The 23,045-nt window shown below is 68.9% G+C and overlaps 1 protein-coding gene across 2 annotated transcripts; it reads right to left on the bottom strand.

Annotated features, from left to right (window-relative positions):
- Window positions 1-937: 937 nt before the first annotated feature.
- On the bottom strand, window positions 938-23,044 carry JAG2 (jagged canonical Notch ligand 2). 2 transcript variants are annotated; one of them, XM_042990730.1, is made up of 26 exons: window positions 22,979-23,044; window positions 22,425-22,775; window positions 15,272-15,329; window positions 13,621-13,872; window positions 13,395-13,455; window positions 10,056-10,186; window positions 9,847-9,966; window positions 9,543-9,656; window positions 9,207-9,320; window positions 8,949-9,065; window positions 8,821-8,867; window positions 8,540-8,710; window positions 7,537-7,687; window positions 7,236-7,388; window positions 7,040-7,153; window positions 6,706-6,819; window positions 6,510-6,623; window positions 6,191-6,307; window positions 5,819-5,846; window positions 5,646-5,731; window positions 5,035-5,148; window positions 4,813-4,928; window positions 4,108-4,356; window positions 3,510-3,641; window positions 1,869-2,025; window positions 938-1,569 (listed from the first exon to the last, which is right to left on the bottom strand). In XM_042990730.1, exons 1-26 carry the CDS (start codon window positions 23,042-23,044, stop codon window positions 1,085-1,087), a joined length of 3,732 nt encoding a protein of 1,243 aa, XP_042846664.1. In that variant the 3' UTR covers window positions 938-1,084. The 2 variants fall into 2 exon arrangements, with proteins under 2 accessions (XP_042846664.1, XP_042846663.1); XM_042990729.1 differs by lacking the exon at window positions 8,949-9,065.
- Between the last annotated feature and the right edge of the window lies 1 nt (window position 23,045).

Below are 23,045 nucleotides of genomic sequence, written 5' to 3' on the forward strand. Positions count from 1 at the left end.
AAACGTTTAAGTTATTAAATCAAATATACAGAGTGATTCATTTAATATGTACATATTTACAAAAATGCACTTTCACGAGGAGGGGGGCCGGGGCCGGCAGGTGGGCAGCAGCCTGGAGTCCACGGCAGACGCGGACCGTTGCGAGGGGAGAGTCTGTGTGAAGGCACTTGTCGTGAGCTTCGACGCTGCCCCCGTCCCAGGGACAACAGAGCAGTCGGGAAGGGCACTTCCGAAAACACAGTTGAGAGATCTCTACAGCGAGCGCTCCAGGCAGGAGTAGGCGAGGTCGGCGGGCAGGAGGGGCCGGCCAGGGAGCCAACCGGGGTCTGCCCCCCGGGGCCCCGGCCCTGCCGAACGCAGGCCTCTGCCGACCTCAAGCCCCACTGACCGCCACAGGCGCCACCGACAGCCACGGGCCACGCCGCACATCACGGGTCCCACCGACAGCCTCAGGCCACACCGACCACCGCGGGCTGCGCTGTCAGCCACGGGGGGTCCCACCGACAGCCACGGGTCCCACGGACAGCCTCAGGCCATATCGACAACTACGAGCCACGCCAAGAGCCACGGGTGGTCCCACCGACGGCCACGGGCCGTTGTGTCACCGCGGGTCCCACCAATGCCATGAGGCACGCCAACGGCCGTGGGTTGTCCCACCAACGCCATGGGCCACATCAACAGCCACAGGTCCCACTGGCTCTTCGGCCTGGAGCCACCGAGAACGCCAAATGAGGAATAATAAGGAAGATTCTGTAAACAGTGCACCACCTCTGCTAACGAACAGACAATTTGGTGAGGACACAGACACCCTTTGCTCTCTCCTGCCACACAGCGAGTGCGACACACAGAAACGTTACAAAAATAGCAACTATCCGAGAATACTCCATTGTTCTCCGCCTGACGGTCATCGAATAATTTATACAAGGTGAAAGAAACGTAGAAAATAAACATTTGTTTTTGGTTTTTGGTGTTTTTTTACACAAAATAAAGAAACTATGCACACGGCCTGGGCCTCCTTCCATCTGGCGGGTGGTGTGGCGCCCGGTGAAGGGTCCCGGTCGCGCCCCAAGGGCTGGCCTCCGCCCTACTCCGGGCCGGCGGGGCGCGAGTCACTGGTGCTCCTGACCGCGCGGTTGTCCACTTTGGGGCCCGAGGCCCAGCGGGCCGGCCTCCCGGGCGAGCAGCTGGGGTCTTTGGTGAATTTGTGGGAGAGGAACTTCTCGGCCTCCAGGCAGTCACCCTCGGCACGGCCGGGCTCCTCGTCGTCGTCGTCCTCCCCCCCGCCTGCCCTGCAGCCCGCGGGCCCGGGCAGCAGCTCGCCCACCCGGCGCGGCGGCGGCGTGAAGTTCTTGCACGGGTACAGCGCGTCTTTGTGGCCGCCGACGCCCGGCCGCTCGATGGGGTTGCGGATGGGGTTGAGAGGGGCCCACTGGTTGTTGGCGCTCTCCTCCCGCGGCAGCCGGCTCCTCTCCCGCTCTTTCCTGCGCTTCCGGGTCCACCACACGCAAACGACCACACACGCCAGACACAGCACGCTGAACACGCCGCACAGCACCGGCACCAGCAGACCTGGGAGGGGCGCGGCCGTGAGAGGGCCGGCCGGCTGAAGGGGGGGGGGGGGCCTCCTCCTCCAGCTCCGGCCTTATGGGGAGGGACCCGGGGGCAGGGCTGGGAGGGCGGGTGGCAGGTGCAGCGGAGGGACCACCAGGAGGGGAGGGGAGGGGAGGGGAGGGGAGGGCCGCGGGAACTTGCGGCCCCTCACCCCCTGCCCGGCCCCGCCCCCGAGCCGCCCCGGGCTCCGCCCCACCCCGCCCCCCTCCGCCCGGCCCCACCCCTGAGCCACCCCCTCCCCCCGGCCCCCTGCTCACCCACGGAAGAGCCGCCCACGACCACCGTCTCCACTTTGACCTCGGTGATCGCCAACAGCAGCGAGCTGTTGCCCCGCTGGGTGATGGCGGCTACGATGGCGTGCGCCGTGCTCTGGATCAGGCCGCTGTCGGGCAGGTCCCTCGCGGGGCTGAAGGACTGCGGCAAAACACAGCGCGACAGACCCCACTCACCGCACGGGCCAGGGCCGCGCGCCTGGGCTGTGCAGAGCCAGGGAGCGCCGAGGCTCCCGGACGGTCGCCGGGGTGCATGCAGTGGCCGCGGGCCGGGGACCGGGAGCCCCCAGGGCTTCCTGTGGGGAGACTCACTGGAGGAGAATCGCGCGGTCGGGGCGACCGCAGCTGCCGGGCTCAGGGGAAGGTGGGCTGGGCCCCCACCCCCTCGCACCTGGAACAAGGATGGCCATCCCTCCCAGGAAGGCGTCCGGCCCCACTTGGCTCTGCCCCAGGTCTCAAGGGCTCCGCAAACACGTCACTGCCCGCTGCACCACCCCAAGGGCGCCGAGTAGCCAGCACCCCGGGAGACTACTGCGCCTTCTCTCCGTGTCTCCCCCTCCACTTCAGCCTCACGAGCCTCCCGGCTACCAGCCTACACCTGATCCCCACCCCGGGCCCAGAGCAAGGCCCCGAGGACACCTGCCTGGGGTCCGGACTGCACATCCCAGGGTGGCCTGAGCCAGGGGGCACCCTTTCTGCACAGACCCTGGGGGACACGACACAGGCAGAGCAGGGGACCGAGCGAAGCCTGAGCATCACCACCTAAGACCCTGCCCGGCTGGGCACCCAACCCGCCTCTTGGACTCGGCCCCACGGCTGGGAGTCGGGGCTCCAGGGGAGGGCTCTTGGCCCACAGCCGCAGGGACCTCCTTGCTCCCGCACTCTCGCCCGGGAGAAACCCCGCTGCCCTACCCTACCGCTGCCCACCCCGGACGCTGGCCGCTGGCCTTCCCTCTCAGGACCGCCTCCGGGCCTCATCTGCTGTTCACTCAGAGCCGCCCACAGCTCCAGAGACCCCTGCCCGGGGCCCGGGCCTCCGCGGCCTCAGATGCCAGACCTGGGAAGTCCGTGAGCCAAGTCCGACATCCCAGCCGCCCATCCACCCGCGCTGCCTCCAAAATCCCTGGGGCTGACAGCCGGTGCCTGGCAGGCTCCCGGGACCTGCTTCTGCAGCTGAGCCCGGCCTCCTAGGACCTCCACCTAGCTCTCCCTCGAGGCCCCAAGGGGGCAGCGCCCCTCGCCCGCAGACCCTTCCTCCAGTTCCACAGATGGAACAGCTGACCCCACCCCACACCCTTGCTCCCGTTCCCTGAGAAGCTGACCCCACTGACCCCCAACCTGGAGCTGCTTCTTGGCTCTTCCTGCCCCTTCAGGCCCCTCCCGCTGCCAGCCTGGCTGTGCATGCTACCCGTCAGCCCCCGCGAGGGCGCATGAGGGGCCCGGCTCCCACAACACACAGCTGCGCCGGGACGGACTCCTGAGTGTGCGTGTCAGCCCCCGTCCCCTGCACCTGAGGGCAAGCCTGGCCCGGGCCCTCGGACCCAGCACCTCAAGACGACAGACAGGGCGGGACCCTGGGAAGGGGAAAGCGGGCAGGGGCGGCCACCCCATCTGCCCGGTGCTCACCACAGCCACCTCGACTGCGCTGGCCTCAGAAGACGGCCGGTCACAGAGCAGCACCAGCAGGCGGTCACGGGCCACCGCCCTTGTGGCGGGCAGGGCGCGGATCCCGGAGCAGATGGCGCCCACGGTGGTGCCCTGGGCAGAGAGACAAGCGGCACATGAGGGGGATCCCGGGGGCTGGGGACCGAGGCTGCCCCATGGGCACGTGGCAGGCAGGCCACAGCTCACAGCCCCACAAGGAGGAGGGCGGGGATGCGGAGGGTCCCGGAGGGAGCTGGCTTCCCAGTCCCCTCCTGCACCCACCACCGGCAGTCGGGGCGGGGGTGGGGGGGGGGGCCTGGAGGCGCCCAGTCCTCACTCACCCGCCTGCCAGCAGCAGCTCCAGACACAGCCCAGGGCGGGAAGGGGGCCTCACCCGTCCTGAGCCCCCTTCCCAGTCTCCTGGCTCAACCCCCCCGCCCCCGTCGTCCGACCCCATGGGGCCAGGATCCCTGAGCGAGCGGTCGCTCAGGCCCTCTGAGCGGCCGCTCTGAGAAAGGACGGAGATGTCGGGGCTGTGCAGATGCCCGGGGCGCCCGCCTTCCGGGACCGGACCGCTCACCTGGGGCACTTGGTCGCGATTGAAGTGCAAAGTGAGGCGTGCACAGTTGTTGTCCAAGTGGCTGGAGCGCGGCAAGCACAGGGTGCTGGGCAGCAGGGGCTCGTCGGCGCCACACTCGCCCCACGCCGCGCAGGGCGGCTGCAGGCACTGGCCGGGGGCCTTCTCCTGGCACCGCTGCCCTGGCGGGCACTGGGCGCTGAGGGTGTCGGGCCGGCCGGCCAGCAGGCAAGGCTTCCGCCCGCACCACACCTGGGTCAGGCAGGCACACAGAAGGACAGACACAGGGGCACGCAGATGAGGACCCGCAAACAGACACGGGCACCGTGCAGGAAAGAAAGACGCGGTTGGGACCAGCAAGGCCCGGGGCTGTGCCCTGCCCCGCCACGGCCTCCCAGGATGAACGCAGAACCAGAAAGGACCCCCACCGGAACAGGGGGGCCCAAAGAAGAACGAGGCTAGGCAAGGCCCATGCTGGGGGCTTCTGGAGCCTAAAAAGAGTCTCAGTTTCCCCAGTTGCACATCAAGAGGGAAGACCTTCCTCCCAGGAGGCCCAGCAGAGGTGGGGAGTACGGCTCTCCGGCCCCAGCACCAGCACGCTAGTGTCACGGGCAGAACGTCAGTGTTACAGAAAGGTGACAGTGCCCCCTGGGCCAGGGGTACTGGGACAGCAGGCCGGCCGGGGAAGCTCTGGGGGCACCCCCATACCTTGCTGCAGTCCCGGCGACCGTCCACGCAGCGGCAGCTGTTACAATCTTCCACCCAGGAGCCCCCGTGTGGGAAGGGTACACCCTGTGACCAGCAGGACCTCCCAAAGACAATCACTGAGGAGAGAAAAACTGGAGTCGTCGGCAGGCTGGCCCTGGGAGGCCAAGTCCATCCACGTCCCGACCTGGCATGACCCCATTGGGCAAGGTGCCCCCCACCTACCCTCCTGGCACCGTGGGCCGGCCCGGCCTGGCGGGCAGCTGCATCGATAGCCGTTGATCTCATCCACGCACGTGGCCCCGTAGGCACAAGGCGAGGACTGGCACTCGTCGATATCTGCAGGGAAAAGTGGCCAGGCTCAGGAGGCAGTGAGGGGGCCAGTGACCACACGCAGGGCCCAGGAGGACCCCCGGGCCAGGAGAGGAGCCTCCCCCCCCCCCCCCCCCCCCCCCCCCCCGGCCAGCTCGGGCCTTGGTTCGCTCTGTGGGGCCTTTGTACTGGGCCTGGCCCCGGCACCATCACATCAGCCCGGCTCTGACGAGCACCGTCGTCTTCCATTCGCCTCTGGACTGAGGCGGACAGAAGCCTCTGGGGAACCAGCCCCTTACAGAGCAGCCCCCAGCTGCTGGCATGGGAGTGAGCAAAGGGAGGGCCCGTCAGCAAGACACATGCGACTGAGGCCCGGAACAAGGGCAGAAAGTGACCGGTCGTGCCGTCCTTCCGGTTCACAGATACTGTGGCCCCGGACTCCCGACACCCGGGCCAGGCTGGGAGGAACTCCCAGGGCTGGGGCCCCACAGCCCCCACCCGCCCAGGCGCCCCAGGGCCCTCACTGATGCGGCAGTCGGGACCCGCGAAGCCAGGGGCACACTCGCAGCGGAACCAGTTGACCCCGTCAACGCAGACACCACCGTTGTAGCTGCAGGGGAGAGGGCGGGCGTCAGGGGGGGCCCCCCCGGCAGGCCGAGCGCCCCTGGGCCAGCCAGCCTCCAGGGCCGCCACTCACCAAGGCAGGGGATTGCAGTCGTTGGTATCTGTGTTTGAGGAAAGAGAGGAAGGTCAGCACTGCATCCACCCCCCAGCACCCCCTGGGCCAGCCCACTGGACAAGGCCAGCAGGCTGAGGGCACTGGGGCCAGGGCAGCGGGTCCAGGAAGAGGTGTCACAGAGGAGCCTATCCGGGAGAATGCCTCAGAGAGCGGCAGGCTGACCCCCACCAGGACACATGGGGATCGGGGGCAAGGCTAACGAGCTGGGGGTGGGGGGCCAAAAGTGACACTGCAGGTCCTGGGGGGCACCAGGGCTTTGGGGCATAGGTGGGCTCCCACCCCACAGGCCTCCACCCACTCACTCCCCGCGGCCCCCACCCACGAGCTCACTGTGCGTGCAGGTGCGGCCCTCCCAGCCGTCCCGGCAGATGCAGGAGAAGGAGTCCCCGCTGCCCACGCAGGTGCCCCCGTTCACGCAGGGGTTGGGCAGGCAGCTGCTGTTCTCGGCTGCGAAGAAGAAAAAGAAGAGAACCTTCTCATCTGATCTGGGCAGGCACGAGGCGTCCACTCACGTCCCTGACCGGGCCATGCCAGGCAGAGCTGGAAGCGGAGCCAGGGGCGGGGCCGGGGGCGGGGCCGGGGGCGGGGCCAGGAGCAGGCCCAGGGGCGGGGCCAAGGCCCAGCGCGCCCCGGAGCCCTGCCTCCTCACCTATGTTGCAGGTGCTGCCCTTCCAGCCCGGGGGGCAGGCACAGCGGAAGGTGTCCCCGCTGTCATAGCACGTGCCACCGTTGCTACAGGTGTAGGCATCGCACTGGAACTCGCCTGTGGGCACACAGGCCGCTCAGTGGGAGTGCCCAGAGCGGCCGGCAGACCCCAGCGCGGCAGGGGCCCGGCGGGCACTCACGCGAGTGGCAGGTCTTGCCCTTCCAGCCGTCATCACAGGCGCAATAGAAGTCGTTGACCAGGTCGTAGCAGCGGCCGCGGCTGTGGCAGGGATCGGGAAGGCAGTCGTTGGGATCTGGGGGCGAGGACGCCGGTCAGCGGGGGTCGCCGGCGCTCAGGGAGGGTCAGGGAGAGCGTGGGGGTGTGCGGAGGTGACCCGGGAGAGAGGGAGGGGCGGGGGTGGGTCGGAAGCACTCGTGGAGCCCCCCACCCACCCCACACAGAGGCCCCTTTGGGCACCACTGAGTGAGCTGCCGAGCCCCTGGGAGGGGGGCGGGGGCGGGGGGCTTACTCACTAGTGTCACAGAGCTCGCCCTCCCAGCCGCTGGGGCAGAAGCAGCGGAATGCGTCCACCTCATCGATGCACGTGCCCCCATTGCGGCACGGCTGACCCAGGCAATCGTCGATGTCTGCGGGAGGCGGCAGTGAGCTGGGGGGGGGGGGGGAGTCCCTGCCGGCCCGTCCCGCCCAACGCGGCCTGCGGCCACTCACTCTCATGGCAGTAGGCGCCCGTGAAGCCGCTGTCGCACACGCAGGAGAAGTTGCCCCCAGGCAGGCTGACGCAGTGTCCGTGGGGACCACATACACCAGAAGGGGCCCTGCCCGCCACTCTGGACTCCGACTCAAACCCGCACCCATCGATCACTGCAGCAGATGGGAGAAGGTCAGTGTGCCCGCCACCCCGCAAACCACAGGCCCCACCCCACCCCCACCTCCGCAGGCCCCGCCCCACCTCCGCAGGCCCCGCCCCACCTCCGCAGGCCCCGCCCCACCTCCGCAGGCCCCGCCCCACCTCTGCAGGCCCCGCCCGGGCACGCCTCCCTGGGCACAGAACAGTTCTTGCCGCCCACGTCGTCAGGGCATGCGCAGTAATAGTCGCCCTCCAGGTTGTAGCAGCGAGCTCCGTTCTGGCAGGGGCTGGGCTGACAGAAGTCTATGTCTACCTGTGGGGAGGGCGGGGAGCATCTGTGGAGGCTGGGCCCTTACCTGGGAGACAGCCAGGCCTCGTATCCCTCCGAAGAATCCCGGAGGCCCAGGCCCTGCTCAGCCTGCACACCCAGGCGTCCGCTGCCGGAGCCCGCAGGACCGCCCACCCGACACTGTCCAGGCCAGTCAGCTGGACGGAAACACCTGCAGGCTACAGGCCCCTCCTACCGCCCTGGCCTCCAGGGGGGCCCGCTTCCTCTGCCTCGCCAGGCAGCATCCGGCTTCACCCCTCCTGCTGGCAGGAAGGCCGGCTCCTGACCCCCTCCAGAGCCACCACAGCCACGCCAAGCCCAGTCTGCGGGTCTTTCCCAAAAGCGTCACCACCAGGCTCCACCAGTACAGGCGGGACTTGCACCAGGGGCCCTAGGAGGCCCGCCAGTCAGGAGCCCTGCCCCTGGCGCGTCTGTAGCCCCAAAGGCCAGGGCAGGTCAGCGCAAGGCGGCGTCACGAGGCACCAGGGATGTCAGCCACCCCTGCTCAGACACACGTGACAGTGCGGGTCCGCACGCCCTGGGGCACCCCATCCCACCCAGGGCTCCTCTGTCACATGAAGATCATTCCAGTCACAGTGACAGGTAGACAGGTAGAGAACCCGGGCCCGCCCCATCAGGAGACACTTGTCAGTACAGGTAGTGACCCTACGACCCCCCCCCCCGCCCCCCGCCACCGTCCCGGCCCCACCCAAGGCTCCGAGGCTGGGTTTCCGTCCAGAGCTGCATGCAGCCCAACTGCGGCCTGTCCCGCACACTTGGGTGACCTGGGATGACGGCATGCCCCTGAAGCCCCCGGGGCTGCACCCCAGGCCTCACCTCGCAGAGCGGCCCCGAGGTGCCCTTGGAGCAGCGGCAGCGGAAGCCGTCCCCCAGGTCCTCACAGAGGCCACCATGGCAGGGGTTGCTGGCACACGAGTTCAGCTGCAGCTCACAGTGCCGGCCGCCGAAGCCCCGTGGGCACACACACTGGTAGCCGGTCGCCAGGTCCTGGGGCAGGGTGAGCAAAGCAGGGGTCGGTGAGCCTCCACAGGCCACCCCCCGGGGCAGCTCCTGCCCGCCCCCCTCCCCTCGGCCTCCGCCACGGGTGCGCGTCTTACTTTGCAGATGCCACCGTGCTGACACTGCCCACGACAGTCCTTGATGTCTGGGGACAAGGGGCGGGGTCACGAGCAGGGTCCGGGATCTCCGCAGCCCCGCCCACCTGGCACCACCCACCCGCCCATACTGACTGATGTGGCACTGATGCCCTTCCAGCCCGGGACGCAATCACAGTAATAGCCACCAATCAGGTTTTTGCAAGAAAAAGCATTAAGGCACGGCTTCCCCTCACACTCATGGGCGTCTGTGAAGGAGACAAGGGGGAGCGAAGGGGCTCAGCCCCACCGGCCCCACACCTGGCCCCCGCAGCCCCAGCAGCACCAGCAGCCACAGCCACATGCACGGAGCACAGTCCATGTACGCGAGGGCCCCGTGGGCCGCTTACCCAGCTGGCAGGTGGCCCCCACCCACTGCTCGGGGCAGATGCACTCGAAGCCGTCCACCTGGTCCACGCAGGTGCCCCCTGCCGCGCAGGGGTTGGAGGCACACTCGTCGATGTCTGCGGAGGGACGGAGGGAGTGTGTGGGGGTGTGGGCCACGTGGGGAGGTGGCGGGGCTCTGGGCCCCGGTGTTCCTGTCACTCCTCTCCTGACCACCAGGCCCACGACAGCATGTGCGGACTCAACCACCCCACCTCGCCCTGGAGCGCCAGCCCACCCCCACTCTCAGATGCCCCCAGGTGCCAGGCGGGAGCCCCACCCATCTGAGCGGGGGCACTCACCGAGAGCACAGGTGGGCCCGCTCCAGCCTGATGGGCAGTGGCATTCGAAGCCAGAGGGCACCTCGTGACAAGAGCCCCCATTGGCGCACGGGTCGGAGGCACAGGCGTGCTCGGCTGCACGGGGAACCGAAGGCGGGGGGTTGGGGGAGGCCGGCAGCCCAGGCCCCCCGCCCTTCCACGAGTGTTCCTCCCCGAGGCCCCAAGCTGGGGGTCGGAGGATGCCTACTGCAGAGAGACCAGAGACACGGGGCCCGCGAGGCTCCCCGGGCACCCGCCCGAAGCCCGTAGCTGGCCCCTGACGCACCCCGCTCACAGTTCTTCCCCGAGTAGCCATCGGGACAGGCGCAGTGGTACTGGTCGGGCTCGGCGTTGATGCACGTGCCCCCGTTGGTGCAAGGGTGGTGGCTGCCGCAGTAGTTCAGGTCTGGAGGCGAGGGTAGGGTACTCAGAGGACGGCCCCCGCCTCGGCCCCCTGGCCTGCCCCGCCCAGCCTGCCCCCGCTCGCCCAGCTACCTTTGTTGCAGAGCAGACCGCCCCAGTTGGTCTCACAATTGCACTGCCAGGGATCCACACAGCTGCCGTGGACACAGCCAGGGTATGGGACGCACTCGTCGCAGAACCGCCCCTGCCAGCCGTAGCTGCACCTGCATTAGGCCGAGAGGCACGAGGCCCGGTGGGGGAGGGTGGACGCCAGGAGCCGTGGCCACTGCGGGGAGGCCCGGACGTGGGCGCAGTCACGTGGGCCACCCCCGGGGGGCCGGCGGCCTCGGCCTCTGAACCGAGGCAGGCCCCGCGCCGGGCGGGGGTTACAGCCCGCCAGCCAGCCCGCACCGTCACGGGCACTTCCCGGCCGCTGGCCTCGGATGGCCGGCCGCAGCTGCCCAGCCACTCCCCCCCCCGAGCTATTTTGGGACTCACCCCTGAGCAGGGCCCCGAGAGCAGGCGCTGAGAAAGGAAGGCCCCGCGGGGACCCCAGGAGCGACGCTGCCAGCCCAAGTGCTCCAGGAGCTGCCAAGGCTGGGCGGCACCCGGGGCCAGGCGGGCTGCTGGGACACCAGGGGAGAGCTCCAGGCTCAGCCCCCCTGCGAGACCCCGGGCACAGCGTGTGACCTCACCTGCAGCTCAAGGGCAGCAACCACTCTGCCAATAAAACCCTGTCGAAGACCCATCTCACAGATGGGGGATGCAGAGGCCCACCCCCGGCCCTGAGCCAGCAGTGCAAGAGGCCACGCTCAGACTCAGAGCAGTTCCTGACCCAGGAGGACTCACCCGCTTCCTGGCAAACAGCCCAGAGAGGCCTCTTGGCTCCGAGGCCACGACCCCAGGCCTAGCCCCGCCTTCCGCTATGGGCCAGCGCTCTCTCTGGGAAGTCCTTCAGGAGAGGCAGGCGGCTGGGGCACAGAGGGCACCCAGGCCACCGGTGCAGTCCCATCCCAGGTATGGCCCCGCCAGAGCTGAGCCTGACTTGGGGGCACTGCAGTCAGGAGAAAGAGCCCATTGTCCTGCAGTGCACCCCGGGGATCAGCGGGCTACCCTCCAGGCTCTGGACAGTCCTCCCGGGGGCCCCCTTCCTAGAACAGGAAGGTCATGGCACGGTCATCGAGGCAACGTCCCCTCCGTGCTGGCACCTGCCATGTGAGTTTATTTTTGTAAAGGAAGGAGCGGTGGCCTTTTCCTGAGCTGCCCACAAGACCCACCGCCAAGGGATGCCGACAGGCTCAGCAGGCAAGACACGGGGAAACCCAGGCTGGAAAGAGGGGCTCCACCGCCCAGCCCCCACTTGCCAGGAGGGCCTGTGCATGCATGGGCTGCACGTCCTCACCCAGAATCCTCCCTACCTACAGGTGACGTGAGGGGACCGGGGCTGGGGGCGGGGCACCCGCCAGGAAGGACCCCGCAGGTCCCGAGGATGTGCTCTCAGCCTTGGGTGGGGCAGCGCTCACCAGGCCCCACCCTCCCTGGCTTCCCTGGCCTGTGGCTCCAGAAGCCCAGGGAGGAGGCGGCAGGAAGGCAGAGCCATTCCCGCAGCATCCGGTGGGGGGGGGGGGGGGGGGTGTCCTGCACTGAAACCTGAGCCCTGAGCCACCAGCAGCAGCTGCGCTCCACCCACAGGGGTGGTGGGGGGCTCACCTACTGCTCCCCACAGCCCACGGCAGCAGGAGGGGGGTGGGAAAAGATCCACTTCTCTCCCACCTTCCTCCCACCCTGGTCGCCCGGTCACTGGCCACCAAGGGCTGCTGGCGCGGCATCGAGGCGGTGCATGGCACCAGGGGGCAGCCCTGCTGCACCCCGGCCGCACCCCTCCCCATGGACTGGTCTGCCCACGGTCCCCACGCTCACACCCATCACACAGGCCAGAGGGCAGGGCTGCAGGGCATGGCCCTGCCCCAGGCGGACCCAGGATACGGCTCGGCGGGGTGGGGGGCCTGCACCCCCCACCTTGCCCTGGGACCCTCCGGGCTCTCCTCACACTGCCTCCCAGGCTGGAACCCCCACAGGACACACAGAGGGGTCCCCCCTTTTCCGTCTCCCGAGCCAGCCAGCTCTCAAACCGCACCCTCCCGTGCAGACTCAACACTGGGTGACCTGGGGAAGTGACTTCCCCATGCTCAACATCCTCGTCTATGAAACGCACGTGACAGCACACCCGCCCCCAGAGTGAGGCCCTGGGGTCAATGCACCCTGCGGCCAGGGCAGGGCCACCGTCACCCCGACCCACCTACTCGGCCCACAACTGGCAGCCCCTCCCAGGGGCTCCCTGAGTACGTCCACCCGGACAGCCGGCTCCCAGGCTGCCCGTGCACCTCTGCGCCCACCCTCGCTCACACGCCGTACCGGGGCCCTGCTCTACGTCCTACGCCCCCTCCAAGTCACAGGCCCCGGGCCCTCCAGCCGCCCCGCCCCCCCGCCCCTCTGTCTGCCTGCTGCCCCCTGACCCTGTCCCTGGCTTCCCCTGTCTGCAGGAGGCTGACAGGATCTCTCACTCTCCTGGGGCCCCCTCGATGCCCAGCCCGTCCTGTGCCATGTCCTGGTGCCCCCACGACCCCCCAGCCCGTCCTGTGTCTTCTCCTGGTGCCCCCGCGACCCCCCAGCCCGTCCTGTGTCTTCTCCTGGTGCCACCGCGACCCCCCAGCCCATCCTGTGTCTTCTCCTGGTGCCCCCGCGACCCCCCAGCGTGTCCTGTGTCCCGTCCTGGTGCCCCTGCGACCCCCCAGCCCATCCTGTGTCTTCTCCTGGTGCCCCCGCGACCCCCCAGCGCGTCCTGCGTCCCGTCCTGGTGCCCCCGCGACCCCCCAGCGCATCCTGTGTTCTGTCCTGGTGCCCCTGCGACCCCCCAGCGCGTCCTGTGTCCCGTCCTGGTGCCCTAGACCCTCAAGCCTGTCCTGCGTGTGCTACGACGTGTGTCTCCCCACGTGTGTCTCAGGCTGGGTCTCTCCACATCCATCCCTCTGCTTTGGCGGTGTCTCCCAGAACAGGAGAGACACCGCCCCCAGCACCGCCTCCCTTTCTCTGCCCTGCCGGCTCTGCCCAAGGCCGGCGGCCTCAGTCACGGCAGCTCCCTTGTTCAGCAACTCTGGCTGGAAGACCTGCGCCCCCCCCCCCGCCCCAGCCCCCCACTCGTCTTCTCAGACCCCACTTCAAATCCACTCCGGGACACCTGCACAGCCACAAGCATGAGCCCCGGTGCCCCGTGTGCCTGCTGTGCTGAGGGCACCCATCCTCGGGCCCTTGCCACGGGCCCCTTGCCACAGGATCCTGAAGGAGCACACACGCACCCGGGCTCAAGGACACGCGTGGCATCGGCTCTGTCCCTGACATCCTGCTGGACCGCCATCGCCCCCAGGCACTTACCTGCATTCCCCGGGCACGGCACACCCCCCGTGGAGCAGATTACACCCCTGTTTACACACCGCTGTGAACAGAGAGCACGTGAGAGGTGCCAGCCGAGGCCAGCCCCGCCGCCAGCCCGCACCCTGCAGCCCTCCGCCCGGCGCCCCGACGGGCTGCCCCCTCGCCGCACCCCCCCCCCCCCGCCCCCACGTGCCCCTCGAGTGCCGCCTACCCGGCCGGCACTCACCCTCCTTGCACTCCTGGCCCATCCAGCCGTCCATGCAGGCTTTGTTGCCATACTGGTCGCAGGTGTAGTGGCCGAAGAAGTCGTCGCGCGGCCGGCAGAACTTGTTGCACGTGGCGCTGTAATAGTTCTCGTGGCAGCGCACGCGGATCTGCAGGTCCAGGTGCGCCACGTGGCCGCTGAAGTGCAGGCTCTTCCAGCGGTCCTCGGGGTTGATCATGCCCGCGTGCGACACCCGCTCGATCAGCAGCTCCTCTTGGGGGGGCGGCAGAGTCAGCCGGGGCCACGGGGACGCCAGCCGGGCCGCCGCGGGGGCTGCGGGGCCGGGGGGGGGGGGGGGGGGCCACAGCTCTGCAGGGGCGGGGCCGGCCGGACTGCCCTCCCTGTCGAGGGTTCGTCCCCCCCACCCCTCCCCCCACACTGTCTTAACACAAAGCTTCTCCCGCCCCGAGACACACGTGGGTCCCGTGACCCCACAGCTGGTCCTCACTTCCAATTAAGCCACGAGGGGGTGAGGGGGGGGCAGGCTGACAGCCGTGGGCACACAGAGCGGGGGAAGCCACCCCCAACGCTTCTGTTCCGATTTGGGGTTTTCCGCAACGAGAGGCTCGGGAGCCACAGGCACCTCACTCTCCCTCCCGCTGCACCACTTAAGGGCCTGGGGAGCACTCCCGCTCTGGCCTCACAGCCCACAGCCCACTGAGCCCATCTGGCCAAGGTGCCCGGCCGACCCGTCCCCACACCTACCCGGTCCCCACCGACCGCTGCCCTGAGCCCGGGGCCCTCCGGGCAGACGGGGGACCCGAGGGCCCTCGCGACATCACCCTCACAGCATCCATCCCAGCGATGGCCCTCCGTCCTGCCTGCTCCTCAGGCCATCCCGACCCCACCCTCTCTCATGACGTCTACCTTCGGGTGGCCAGGGCCCCACTCGCCCCACAGGCCGCCCCTGGGCCTAGCACCCAGCGGCCTCCTCCCGGGCCTCCAACCTGGCCAGACAGTCCACCCTACGTGCGGTGGCCTGCGCGATCCTGCCTCCAGGAAAAGGCCAGCATCCTCAGGGGGGCCCACGCGGCCTCCGTGACCTGACCTTGGCCTCGCTAACCTCGTCACCCCCCACCACGCAGGCCCACGCTGCTCACAAACACATCGGCTCACCCCTGCCACCTGCACGGCTCCTGCCCTCTGCCCTGTCACCGTAAGGCCCACAGACCCCACGCACAGGCCGGCCGGCCGGCCGGCATGTGAGCCTCAGGGAAGGGCCAGCGAGCCCCCACGTTCCAGGACACAAAGGCAGAGGAGGGGCCGCAAATGCAGAGAGCCTCTCAGGGACGCCCACTCCGCCATGCGCCCGACATGGCCCTGGGGAAAACATCTCATCGGGAGAACAGAACGGAAGAAGCCAGGACTGGGGTCAGGGTCCAGGCACAGCTCTGCACATCACAAATGTGGCAGAGCTTCTAGCAGCCAGGGCAAAGGGGGAGACAGCACACTAGACCCCTGGGGTACAGGCTCATGGGTCTTTGTCCCCAGCAGGCAGAGGACCGGGAATCTGGCCACACGCATCTGGCTAAAGAGGGTAGCCTCCCCGTGTCCTGAGGGAGGCCCTGCAGGCAACTGGCTGCCCCAGCCACCCGGCTCCCAGAGGACTCACCATCCGGGGTGGTGTCATTGTCCCAGTCCCAGGCCTCCACGATGAGGGTGAAGGAGCGCTGCAGACACAGGGGCAGGCAGTCAGGGACCAGGCGGGGCCCACCCTGGCCACCTCCCCTCCCCAGTGCCCCAGCTCTGCCCCTGGGGTTGTCCCGGTTCTGCCTCCCCGGCGCCCTCCCCGCCTCACTCCTCCGCTCTGGGGAGTGGCTTAGTGCCACATCTCAACAGGCCCCAAAATGACCCAGGGGGCGGAAGCTGCCCCTCCAGGCCACGAAGGCTCTGGGGACTTGGGCTCCTGCAGCCCCAGTGGCCCACACCTAGGCAGCTACCCCAGCTGGGTCAGCAGGAGGAGCGGGGCAGTGGGCTGGGGGCTGGCACACAGACCAGGGTCCCACGGGCAGGAGCACCCCTGGGCACCTCACTGGGGCCCGCAAAACATGAGGCCTTCTGCGAGCGGAGACTCGAGAGGGACGATGCCCTGTCACCGCCCCAGCTGCCCCTCTACCAGGGCCCGGAGCTGCCCCCAGGCCACAGCAGGTGCACGGTTCAACGGCACACATCCCACAAACCTGCCCCATCCAAAGAACAGAAGGGAGGGGCCCTGACTGCACAGATGGGGAAACTGAGGCTCGGGGACTGCCCACGGATGTCACTCCCCACTCGCTCCTCCCAGGAACCTCTGGTCCTCGAGTACAATGTGATGGGGAATGTCACCGAGTGAACTCAGGACCCACCCTCTCCACCGGAGGCGGCAGAGACCCCAGCAGTGCTGCCCTTGTCCAGCGCAGGTGTGCTTTCCAGCCGCAGGGGCCCAGCTCCTCCCGCCCAGGGCCTTCCGTGCTCCCGGATGCACACTGCTCAGCCCTCTTCAGACCAGCCATGAACATGCTGAACACCCCTCCATCCAGCCCTGGCTGCCCTGGGTTGGGGGCCCGTGGCACAGGGCCGCCTCTGTGGCCACAGGCTGGTGGCTTCCCCCCCAAGGTGGGGGGCCACGCGGGAGAGGCCAGACTCATCCCACCCTTGGCACCCCCCACCTTCTCGCCCCTGTGGTCTGGCCGTGCCGGGGAACTCACACACCTCACGGCCAAAGGCCACCGCGTGGGCTGTTCCCCCAGCCCAGCAGCCTCCCGCTGATGCCCCAACCCGTCAGCACACTCTGGCCAGAGACAGACCCCAGCCTCCCTGGACCCCGGCCCCACTCCGACTGCCTGCCACACCCAGCCACCCCCACAGCCTCCGGGTCCCCGGGGCACAGCCCTCCTTCGGGGACCCTCTCCTCGTCCCCACTCTAGGCCTGCAACCGTCCCTCCAGAGAGACCGCACCACCCCCAGCTGTTCCCAGCCTTACCTACACTGCTGACTCTGCCCTGAGCAGAGCCTCCTGGATGCCCCACGGGACCTCACACCCACCCAGGAGCCGTCCTCCACCCCTTTAGAACATTCTCCGCCCACATTGGGCTGTCACTAGGCTCTCGGTCGCACATCTTGGAGTCTCCCTTAAACCCACTCCCCATGCCCCCTACCAACCTCCATCAAGCCAGCTACCTGCAGCCACTGGGGCCTCCACACCCCCATCCATGGGAGCCCCGATGACCCCCAGGGCTGTGTGTCTTCCCCAATGCTCAGAGCCCTCCTGGGGCTCCCCGTGACTCCTGCCCTCTTCCCAACCACCCAGTCCCTGCCCTGCCTCCACCCCAGCCTGCCCACCCTGCCCCTGGACCTTTGTACACACAGCTCCCTCCCTCTGCCTAGAATGCCACCCTCGGGCCAGCCTTCCCCTGGCCGTTCCCACTCGTGCTGACAGTTAGAGTACCCAGCTCTTCCTAGACCTCACTCCACCCAACTCACTCACTCACTCATTCATTCATTCATTCATTCATCGAGCATGCACCAGGCATGGGCCTACTACTAATGGGTGAGTCAGAGACCCAGGGGCGAGGTGCCGTTCTAAACAGGGATCAGGGCAGGCTGTGGAAATGGAGATGTTGGGGTTGAGGCCGCAGACAATCAGGAAGCACCCTGAGCAGGAGGAAGCGCACGGTAGGCCCGCGGGGCTGGGAGAGCAGGGGTGTGCACACGGGCTATCAGGCTGTGCTTAGTCACAGACCCCGTACCAGCTCGGGCGCCGATGCCGAGAGAAACGAGTGGTTGCTGGAGGGGGCAGGGAGGCCACAGACCGCCCGGCAGGGCTGTAGTGACCGCTCTGGCCACTGTGCAGAGTGGTCTGCGAGGGTGGGTGCAGGCAGGGGCAGGGAGCCACAGGCCGGGCACGAGAGGACAGGCCGGTTTCGGGGCGGGGGGGGGGCTGTGACCACCGCTGCAGGTCAAGTCCACCAGCAGGACGAGCACCTGGGCTCCAGGTGAGCAGGGGGCTCCTCCTGGCTCCCCAGAGCCCCCACGCCAGAAGCTCAGGTAGGATTACCACCACCTTCGTCCGCGCCCAGGGCTCCAGTTACCTGCTCCCACAGGGATGCGTACCCGCCCGCCAGCTGGGCTCCCTGCGCACGGACAACAGGAAGTCATCCAGAGAGAACCTGAGCCAGCAGGCGGGACAGCACCCACACCTCCCCCGGTGCTGGGCCCCCAGCCTCCTCTCCTCTATGGGGCTGGCCTCCAAGACTCAGTTTCCCCAATGCCAACGGCAGCCTCTCGTCCCCGTGCTTCCTGACACGTGCAGTGTGAGCCAGGACAGGGTTTTGTCGCCCAAGTCCCCAGAGAACAGGAGAGCCGATAGGTCCAAGCCAGAGGCTCATAAGGTCTCCCGTGGTTCCAGGGATGGGGCAGAGACGATGAGGGCTGGGCAGTGGTAGCTAGGACGGGAGGGGGGCCCCGAGCAAGCAGTCAGAGAGCCCCCGTCCCTCCTCCCAGGCCAGCCTCAGCTGGGCCACCTGCCTGCCTGGCCCCGAGAGGCCCATCCGGCTACCTGGCCGTAGTCCCCGAAGGCCCCACCACACCCCTTCCCAAAGGACTGCCCTGACCCACCTGCACCACACAGGTAGACCCCCGGCCCGGCCATCTGACTACCCCTCCCCAGCTCAGACCCCCAAGGCCAGGCCCAAAGCCTTCGTCTGACCCTCGGACGGGGCTGACAGGACAGCAGCCCAAAGGCATGGGAACCGCACAGGGCAGACACGGGACCCATGGACCACACCCCGTGGCCAAGAAAGGCCGGCACTGGTTTCTTCCCGCAGCATCCCGCATCAGCAACCCAGCCCCCCCATGGAGCCGGCGCCAGGAGCTCTAAGCACAGATACATTTCCTGAAACCTGAGCCTTGGAGAGGCCCAGGCCTCTGCCGCCATTGTCCCTAAGGAGAGGGGGAGGGGGCCACCTTCCCCCAAGGCGAGGCCCGAGAAATGGACCACAGGTCCGCCCCACACAGCAACTCAGACACCCGCACTCCACACCTTGCCTGGGTGCGCCCCACCTGCCCCACCCGCAGTCCCTCACCGTGAAGGTCGCCGGCAGCCCGGGGTCTCCCAGTGCCGTGTCACGTGGACCTCGCGAGATCCCCGCAGCAAAGCCCATGACGTGCTGACGCCAGTCAGGCCTTCCCCACCCGGGGTCTGGGGATGGGGACCCCAGCTCAGGCCTGGAGATTAGAGAGGCTTGTCTGCCGGCCTGACTCCGTCCCCTCACTGGGCCAGCCTGCACACCCCCCCAACCCCCGTCCGCACACCACAGAACAGCTGACAGAGCCCCCCACAAAGCCCCGCCACGGGCCCTCTAGCATCCCTGTTGCTCCCCAAGCCAGCACCCCCTCAAAGCCTGAGGACAAAGCCCCTGTCCATTTCCGAGCCCTCCACTGGCTGGCGCGGCCCCTCCAGGCACTGAGAGCCCCGCCCTGCCGCCCCCACACCAAAGCCTCAAACGAGACCCCTGACACCAGCAGGTGACCAGGTGCAGAGCAGGGTGCGGCCTGCCGAGTGTCATCCAAGCAAGCCCCTGGTCCCCTCTGGGATGGCTCAAGAAAGCAGCCCCAGCGCGCTCCGGGGGTGGGCCCACGGCAGCCCTCGGGTCCTCGGGGCAGGGCACACAGGAGGGATGGAGGCTCCCCACCAAGGGCAGCCGCGGTACTCCCGGACACAGACCCTAGCCTGGCAATCCTGGGCCGGAAGCACACAGACGACAGGTTCCCGCGGCAGTTGGGCGCAGCAGGGTCAGGCCCTGTATTCACATCCCACCAGGCCCTCCCTCAGCGGCCACAGTCCCTACACACGGCCCTGAGCACACCAGGGACCCTCTGGGACTCTGGCCTTCTTTCTGTGGGCTCCCCGTGGAGAAGAGGAGACGGGGGAGGCCAGGGAGCAGCCCGGGGGCTTCCACGAGCCTGAGCCCACAGGGCAGCCCTGCCCCCCCCCCCCGCTTGTGAGACCCCACCATCGCCCCATTTCACAGGCGGGAAGGCCCCGCACCGGGTCCTGCAGCGGCCCGAGAGCTCAGGTGGCTATACTGTGAGGGTCAGCCCCAGGCCCGTCTCCAGCGAGCCACACACAGTCGCCTCCCTGCACGCGCGACGTGTACGACAAGAGACGCCTACGGGTGGCGTTCTGGGGTGCCAAGTGCCAGGGCCTGGGCCAGGTAGGAAGGGGTGTGCTTCCTGCTGGCCCCTTGCTCAGGACAGGCCCCTCCAGCAGCCAGCTGCTCTGAGCTCACCACCCACAGGCCCCTCCAAAGCCAGCACTGGCTCCCGGCCACACCCAGAGGTGGCACACGTGCACACACGCGCACAGGCACGCGTGACCAAACGTGGCCTCCATCCTGACCGCCACGGGCTCAGCACCAGTGACAACAAGGAGTCACCGAACTCCTGGGGGGCCAGTGGGAGGTGTGCGTCGCGTGGGCCACATCCTGGCAGGTCTACCCCCACCTCCCAAACCCTGGGCCCGCCTGTCCCCAAACACCGAGCCCGACGCCAACCCGCAAGCACGCGCTACAGACGGCTCGCCCCACGCGGCCGGCTCAGGGCCCGCGAGGGCTCAGGACGGGCCCAGGGCAACTTGACGGGGCGGGGCGGGGGGGGGGGGGGGTGCAGAGCCCAGACTAGCTCCCTGTCCTCCTGTCTCCGGGGGCGGGGGTGGGGGCGGCACTGGCAGCTGGCTCCCTCACCTCCCCAGCTCAACGCCCTCTTCACAGCCCTACTCCAGGATGCCCAAGAGTCCAAGCTGGTCCTGGGCAGGGCCTCCCCCTGCCCCCGCCGCAACCCTCCCAAAGGAAACCCAAATACGATTCCAAACGCGCCCCGGCTCACAGGACGGAACCGAACTTGCAGCAGAGCCAGGCAGCGTGGCCGCGGGGCTGCCGGCGGCGGAGCGGAAATACCAGGGCGCTGGCATCACCAAACCAGCTGCACACGGCGGCCAGGATGCACTGTCGGCGGGGAGCGGAGACGCGGAAGCCGCCCCCCGAGCATGCAGCGAGCCCACGGCCCCGGCCACCTCACAGCGCGTCCCCTCCTGAGCACCTGAGGGAGCCAGCTCGGAGCGGGAGGCGGGGTGGGGGGAGACGGCACCAAAGACCCAGTGCCCAGGCTCCGGGGCTCCCTGCCCTGTCCCATCCCGCCCCTGGCCAGCCCGTGGGGCCAAGAGCCATGAGGGACACGCGCCGGCCCGCCACATTCCTCCAAGGCCTCCCTGCCCCCCACCCCCACTGCTGCCAACTCGAGCAGAAAACACATCCTCAGGTAGCGATTTGGAGCCACGCTGGCTCAGGCCCAAGTGCAGATGACAGGCTGCGGGCCCTGCTCAGACCTGCCTGCTGCACGGCTGTGGGGGTGAGGGGGCCGAGCAGATCCTAACTGCCTGGAGCCCTCCCATGCCTGCCCCTGCCTTTTCCAGCAGGGACACAGCTCCCACCCAAGGCCCCAAGGTCAAGGGAGACCCCAGAGGCCAGCCAGGGACGCTAGGACGGGGCCCTGGCTAGAGGGGACCCCCGCCATCCCTCCTATGCCAGCGGAGCTCAGAAAGCAGCAGAGACGGGGTAGCAGGGAAGGCTGCCTGGCCTAAGCTTAGGAAGAGGTATCAGCACAAGGCTCAGAGCAGGGTGAGGCAGGGGGCCCAGCCCCCCCACAGGCAGGTCCTACTGACCCAACATTGGCCGGCCTGGCCTTAACCCCAAATCTCTCCCAGGACCAGGGCACCAGATGGACACTGGTGCGGCCAATGGTCTGGGGCCCTCAGTCACAGCCTGGCACCCTGCTCCACCCCTCCCCGCTCCCAGACCCTCTAGCAAGCCCACCTCAGCGGCCCCCACCAGCTCCTGCACACTGGGGTGCTCTCTGGGGCCTTCTCTCATTCCTGCCCCACCCAGACCTGCAGCAGAAACCTGAGTGTGGGGGAAGGGGGAAGGGGACAGGCTCTGCTTCAGAAAGGGACCAGTCACCTGGTGCATAAGGAGACCTCCGCTGGCTCACCCAACTACTCGGGCACATCCCCCTGCCTGCCAGCCCCAGAGCAGACCCCAGGTTTGGACCACATCCCTCTCAGCATTCCCGAGCCCACTTTTCAGCCAGCCTGCCCCCCACTGACCCCCTTAAAAACAAAATAAAACAAAACCAAAAGCCCCCAGATAGACGGTGCCGGGAAGATCCCAACACCAGGGGTGTCCTTGGGCCAGCAGCAGGGGTGCGCCGACACTCGCACATTGGGTCCTCCAGGGCCAGCCAGGGCTGCCCCCCACCTCCACCCCCGGGCATCCAGGAAACAGCAGGGCGGGCGCAGGCTGGCCACGGGCCCGGGGCGGCTCCGCCAGGGCCTGCCCCAGACCAGCCCCAGCACGCGCGGCGCACATGCCTCCGCGGCCTGCCCGGGCCCGGGCGCCGCGCCTCGCCTCGCCTCGCCTCCCCCCTCCCCAGACAGACACGCGCAAGGAGACGCAGGCACACGCCGAAGGCTGCCGCGCACGCGGGCCGCGGCCACCCCGCTCCCGCCCCGCCCCTGCCGCGACCCCCGCGCGTCCACGTGGCCAGGCGCGGACGGAGCCCCACGGAGCACGCGCCCAGGGTCGGCCCGCCGCGCGGCGCCCCCTGCCGGCCCCTCCCCGTCCGGGTGCGCGCAGTCGGCATGTAGGGCCCGGCCGCAGGTGCCGGAGGGGCGGCGGGCGCCGAAGGAGGGGAGGGCTGGGACCGGGAAGGGGTGGGGGGGGGGCACGTACCGGCCAGGCGAACTGGAAGGGGATGACGACGAGGCCGGGGTCCTTGTCGCCTCCGGCCCGGGCCCGTGCCCGCGCCCGATCCCCCGCGGCGCCCGCCGGCGGCAGGTAGAAGGAGTTGCCGCCCAGCACGGGCGTGGCGCCGTGGCCGTAGCTGCAGGGCCCCGTGGGCGTCACCTTGGCCTGGTATTCCTTGAGGCACACGCGCACGTACGTGTCGCACTCGTCGTGGCCGCAGCCCCCCGCGCGCGTCGTCCGGCCGTCGCCGTCACAGCAGGCGCCGCTCAGCAGCTCCCCGTTCACGTTCCGCAGCGCGCTCAGCTGCAGCTCGAAATAGCCCATGGGCCGTGCCGCCTAAAAATAAGGCAGAGGGAGAGCGCGTGGAGGCGCGGGCCGGGGTCGGGGAGCCCGGGCGCGGGGGGTGGGGGACCCGCCCGGAGCCCCCGCCGCTCCGCGCAGCCTCGAGGGCTGCTAACAGCGGGCGCCCGCAGCGGTGCCGCCCGGCCCCGAGGGGCGGCCCGGTGCGCCCCGTCCGCGCCCCCCCGGCCTCCGCTCACCTGCACGCAGAGCGCCAGCAGCAGCAGCAGCCGCCCCGGCAGTCGCCCCCGGGCCTGCGCCCGCATC

Source organism: Panthera tigris, chromosome B3 (genome assembly GCF_018350195.1).
Source record: "Panthera tigris isolate Pti1 chromosome B3, P.tigris_Pti1_mat1.1, whole genome shotgun sequence".
Taxonomy (NCBI): Eukaryota; Metazoa; Chordata; class Mammalia; order Carnivora; family Felidae; genus Panthera; species Panthera tigris.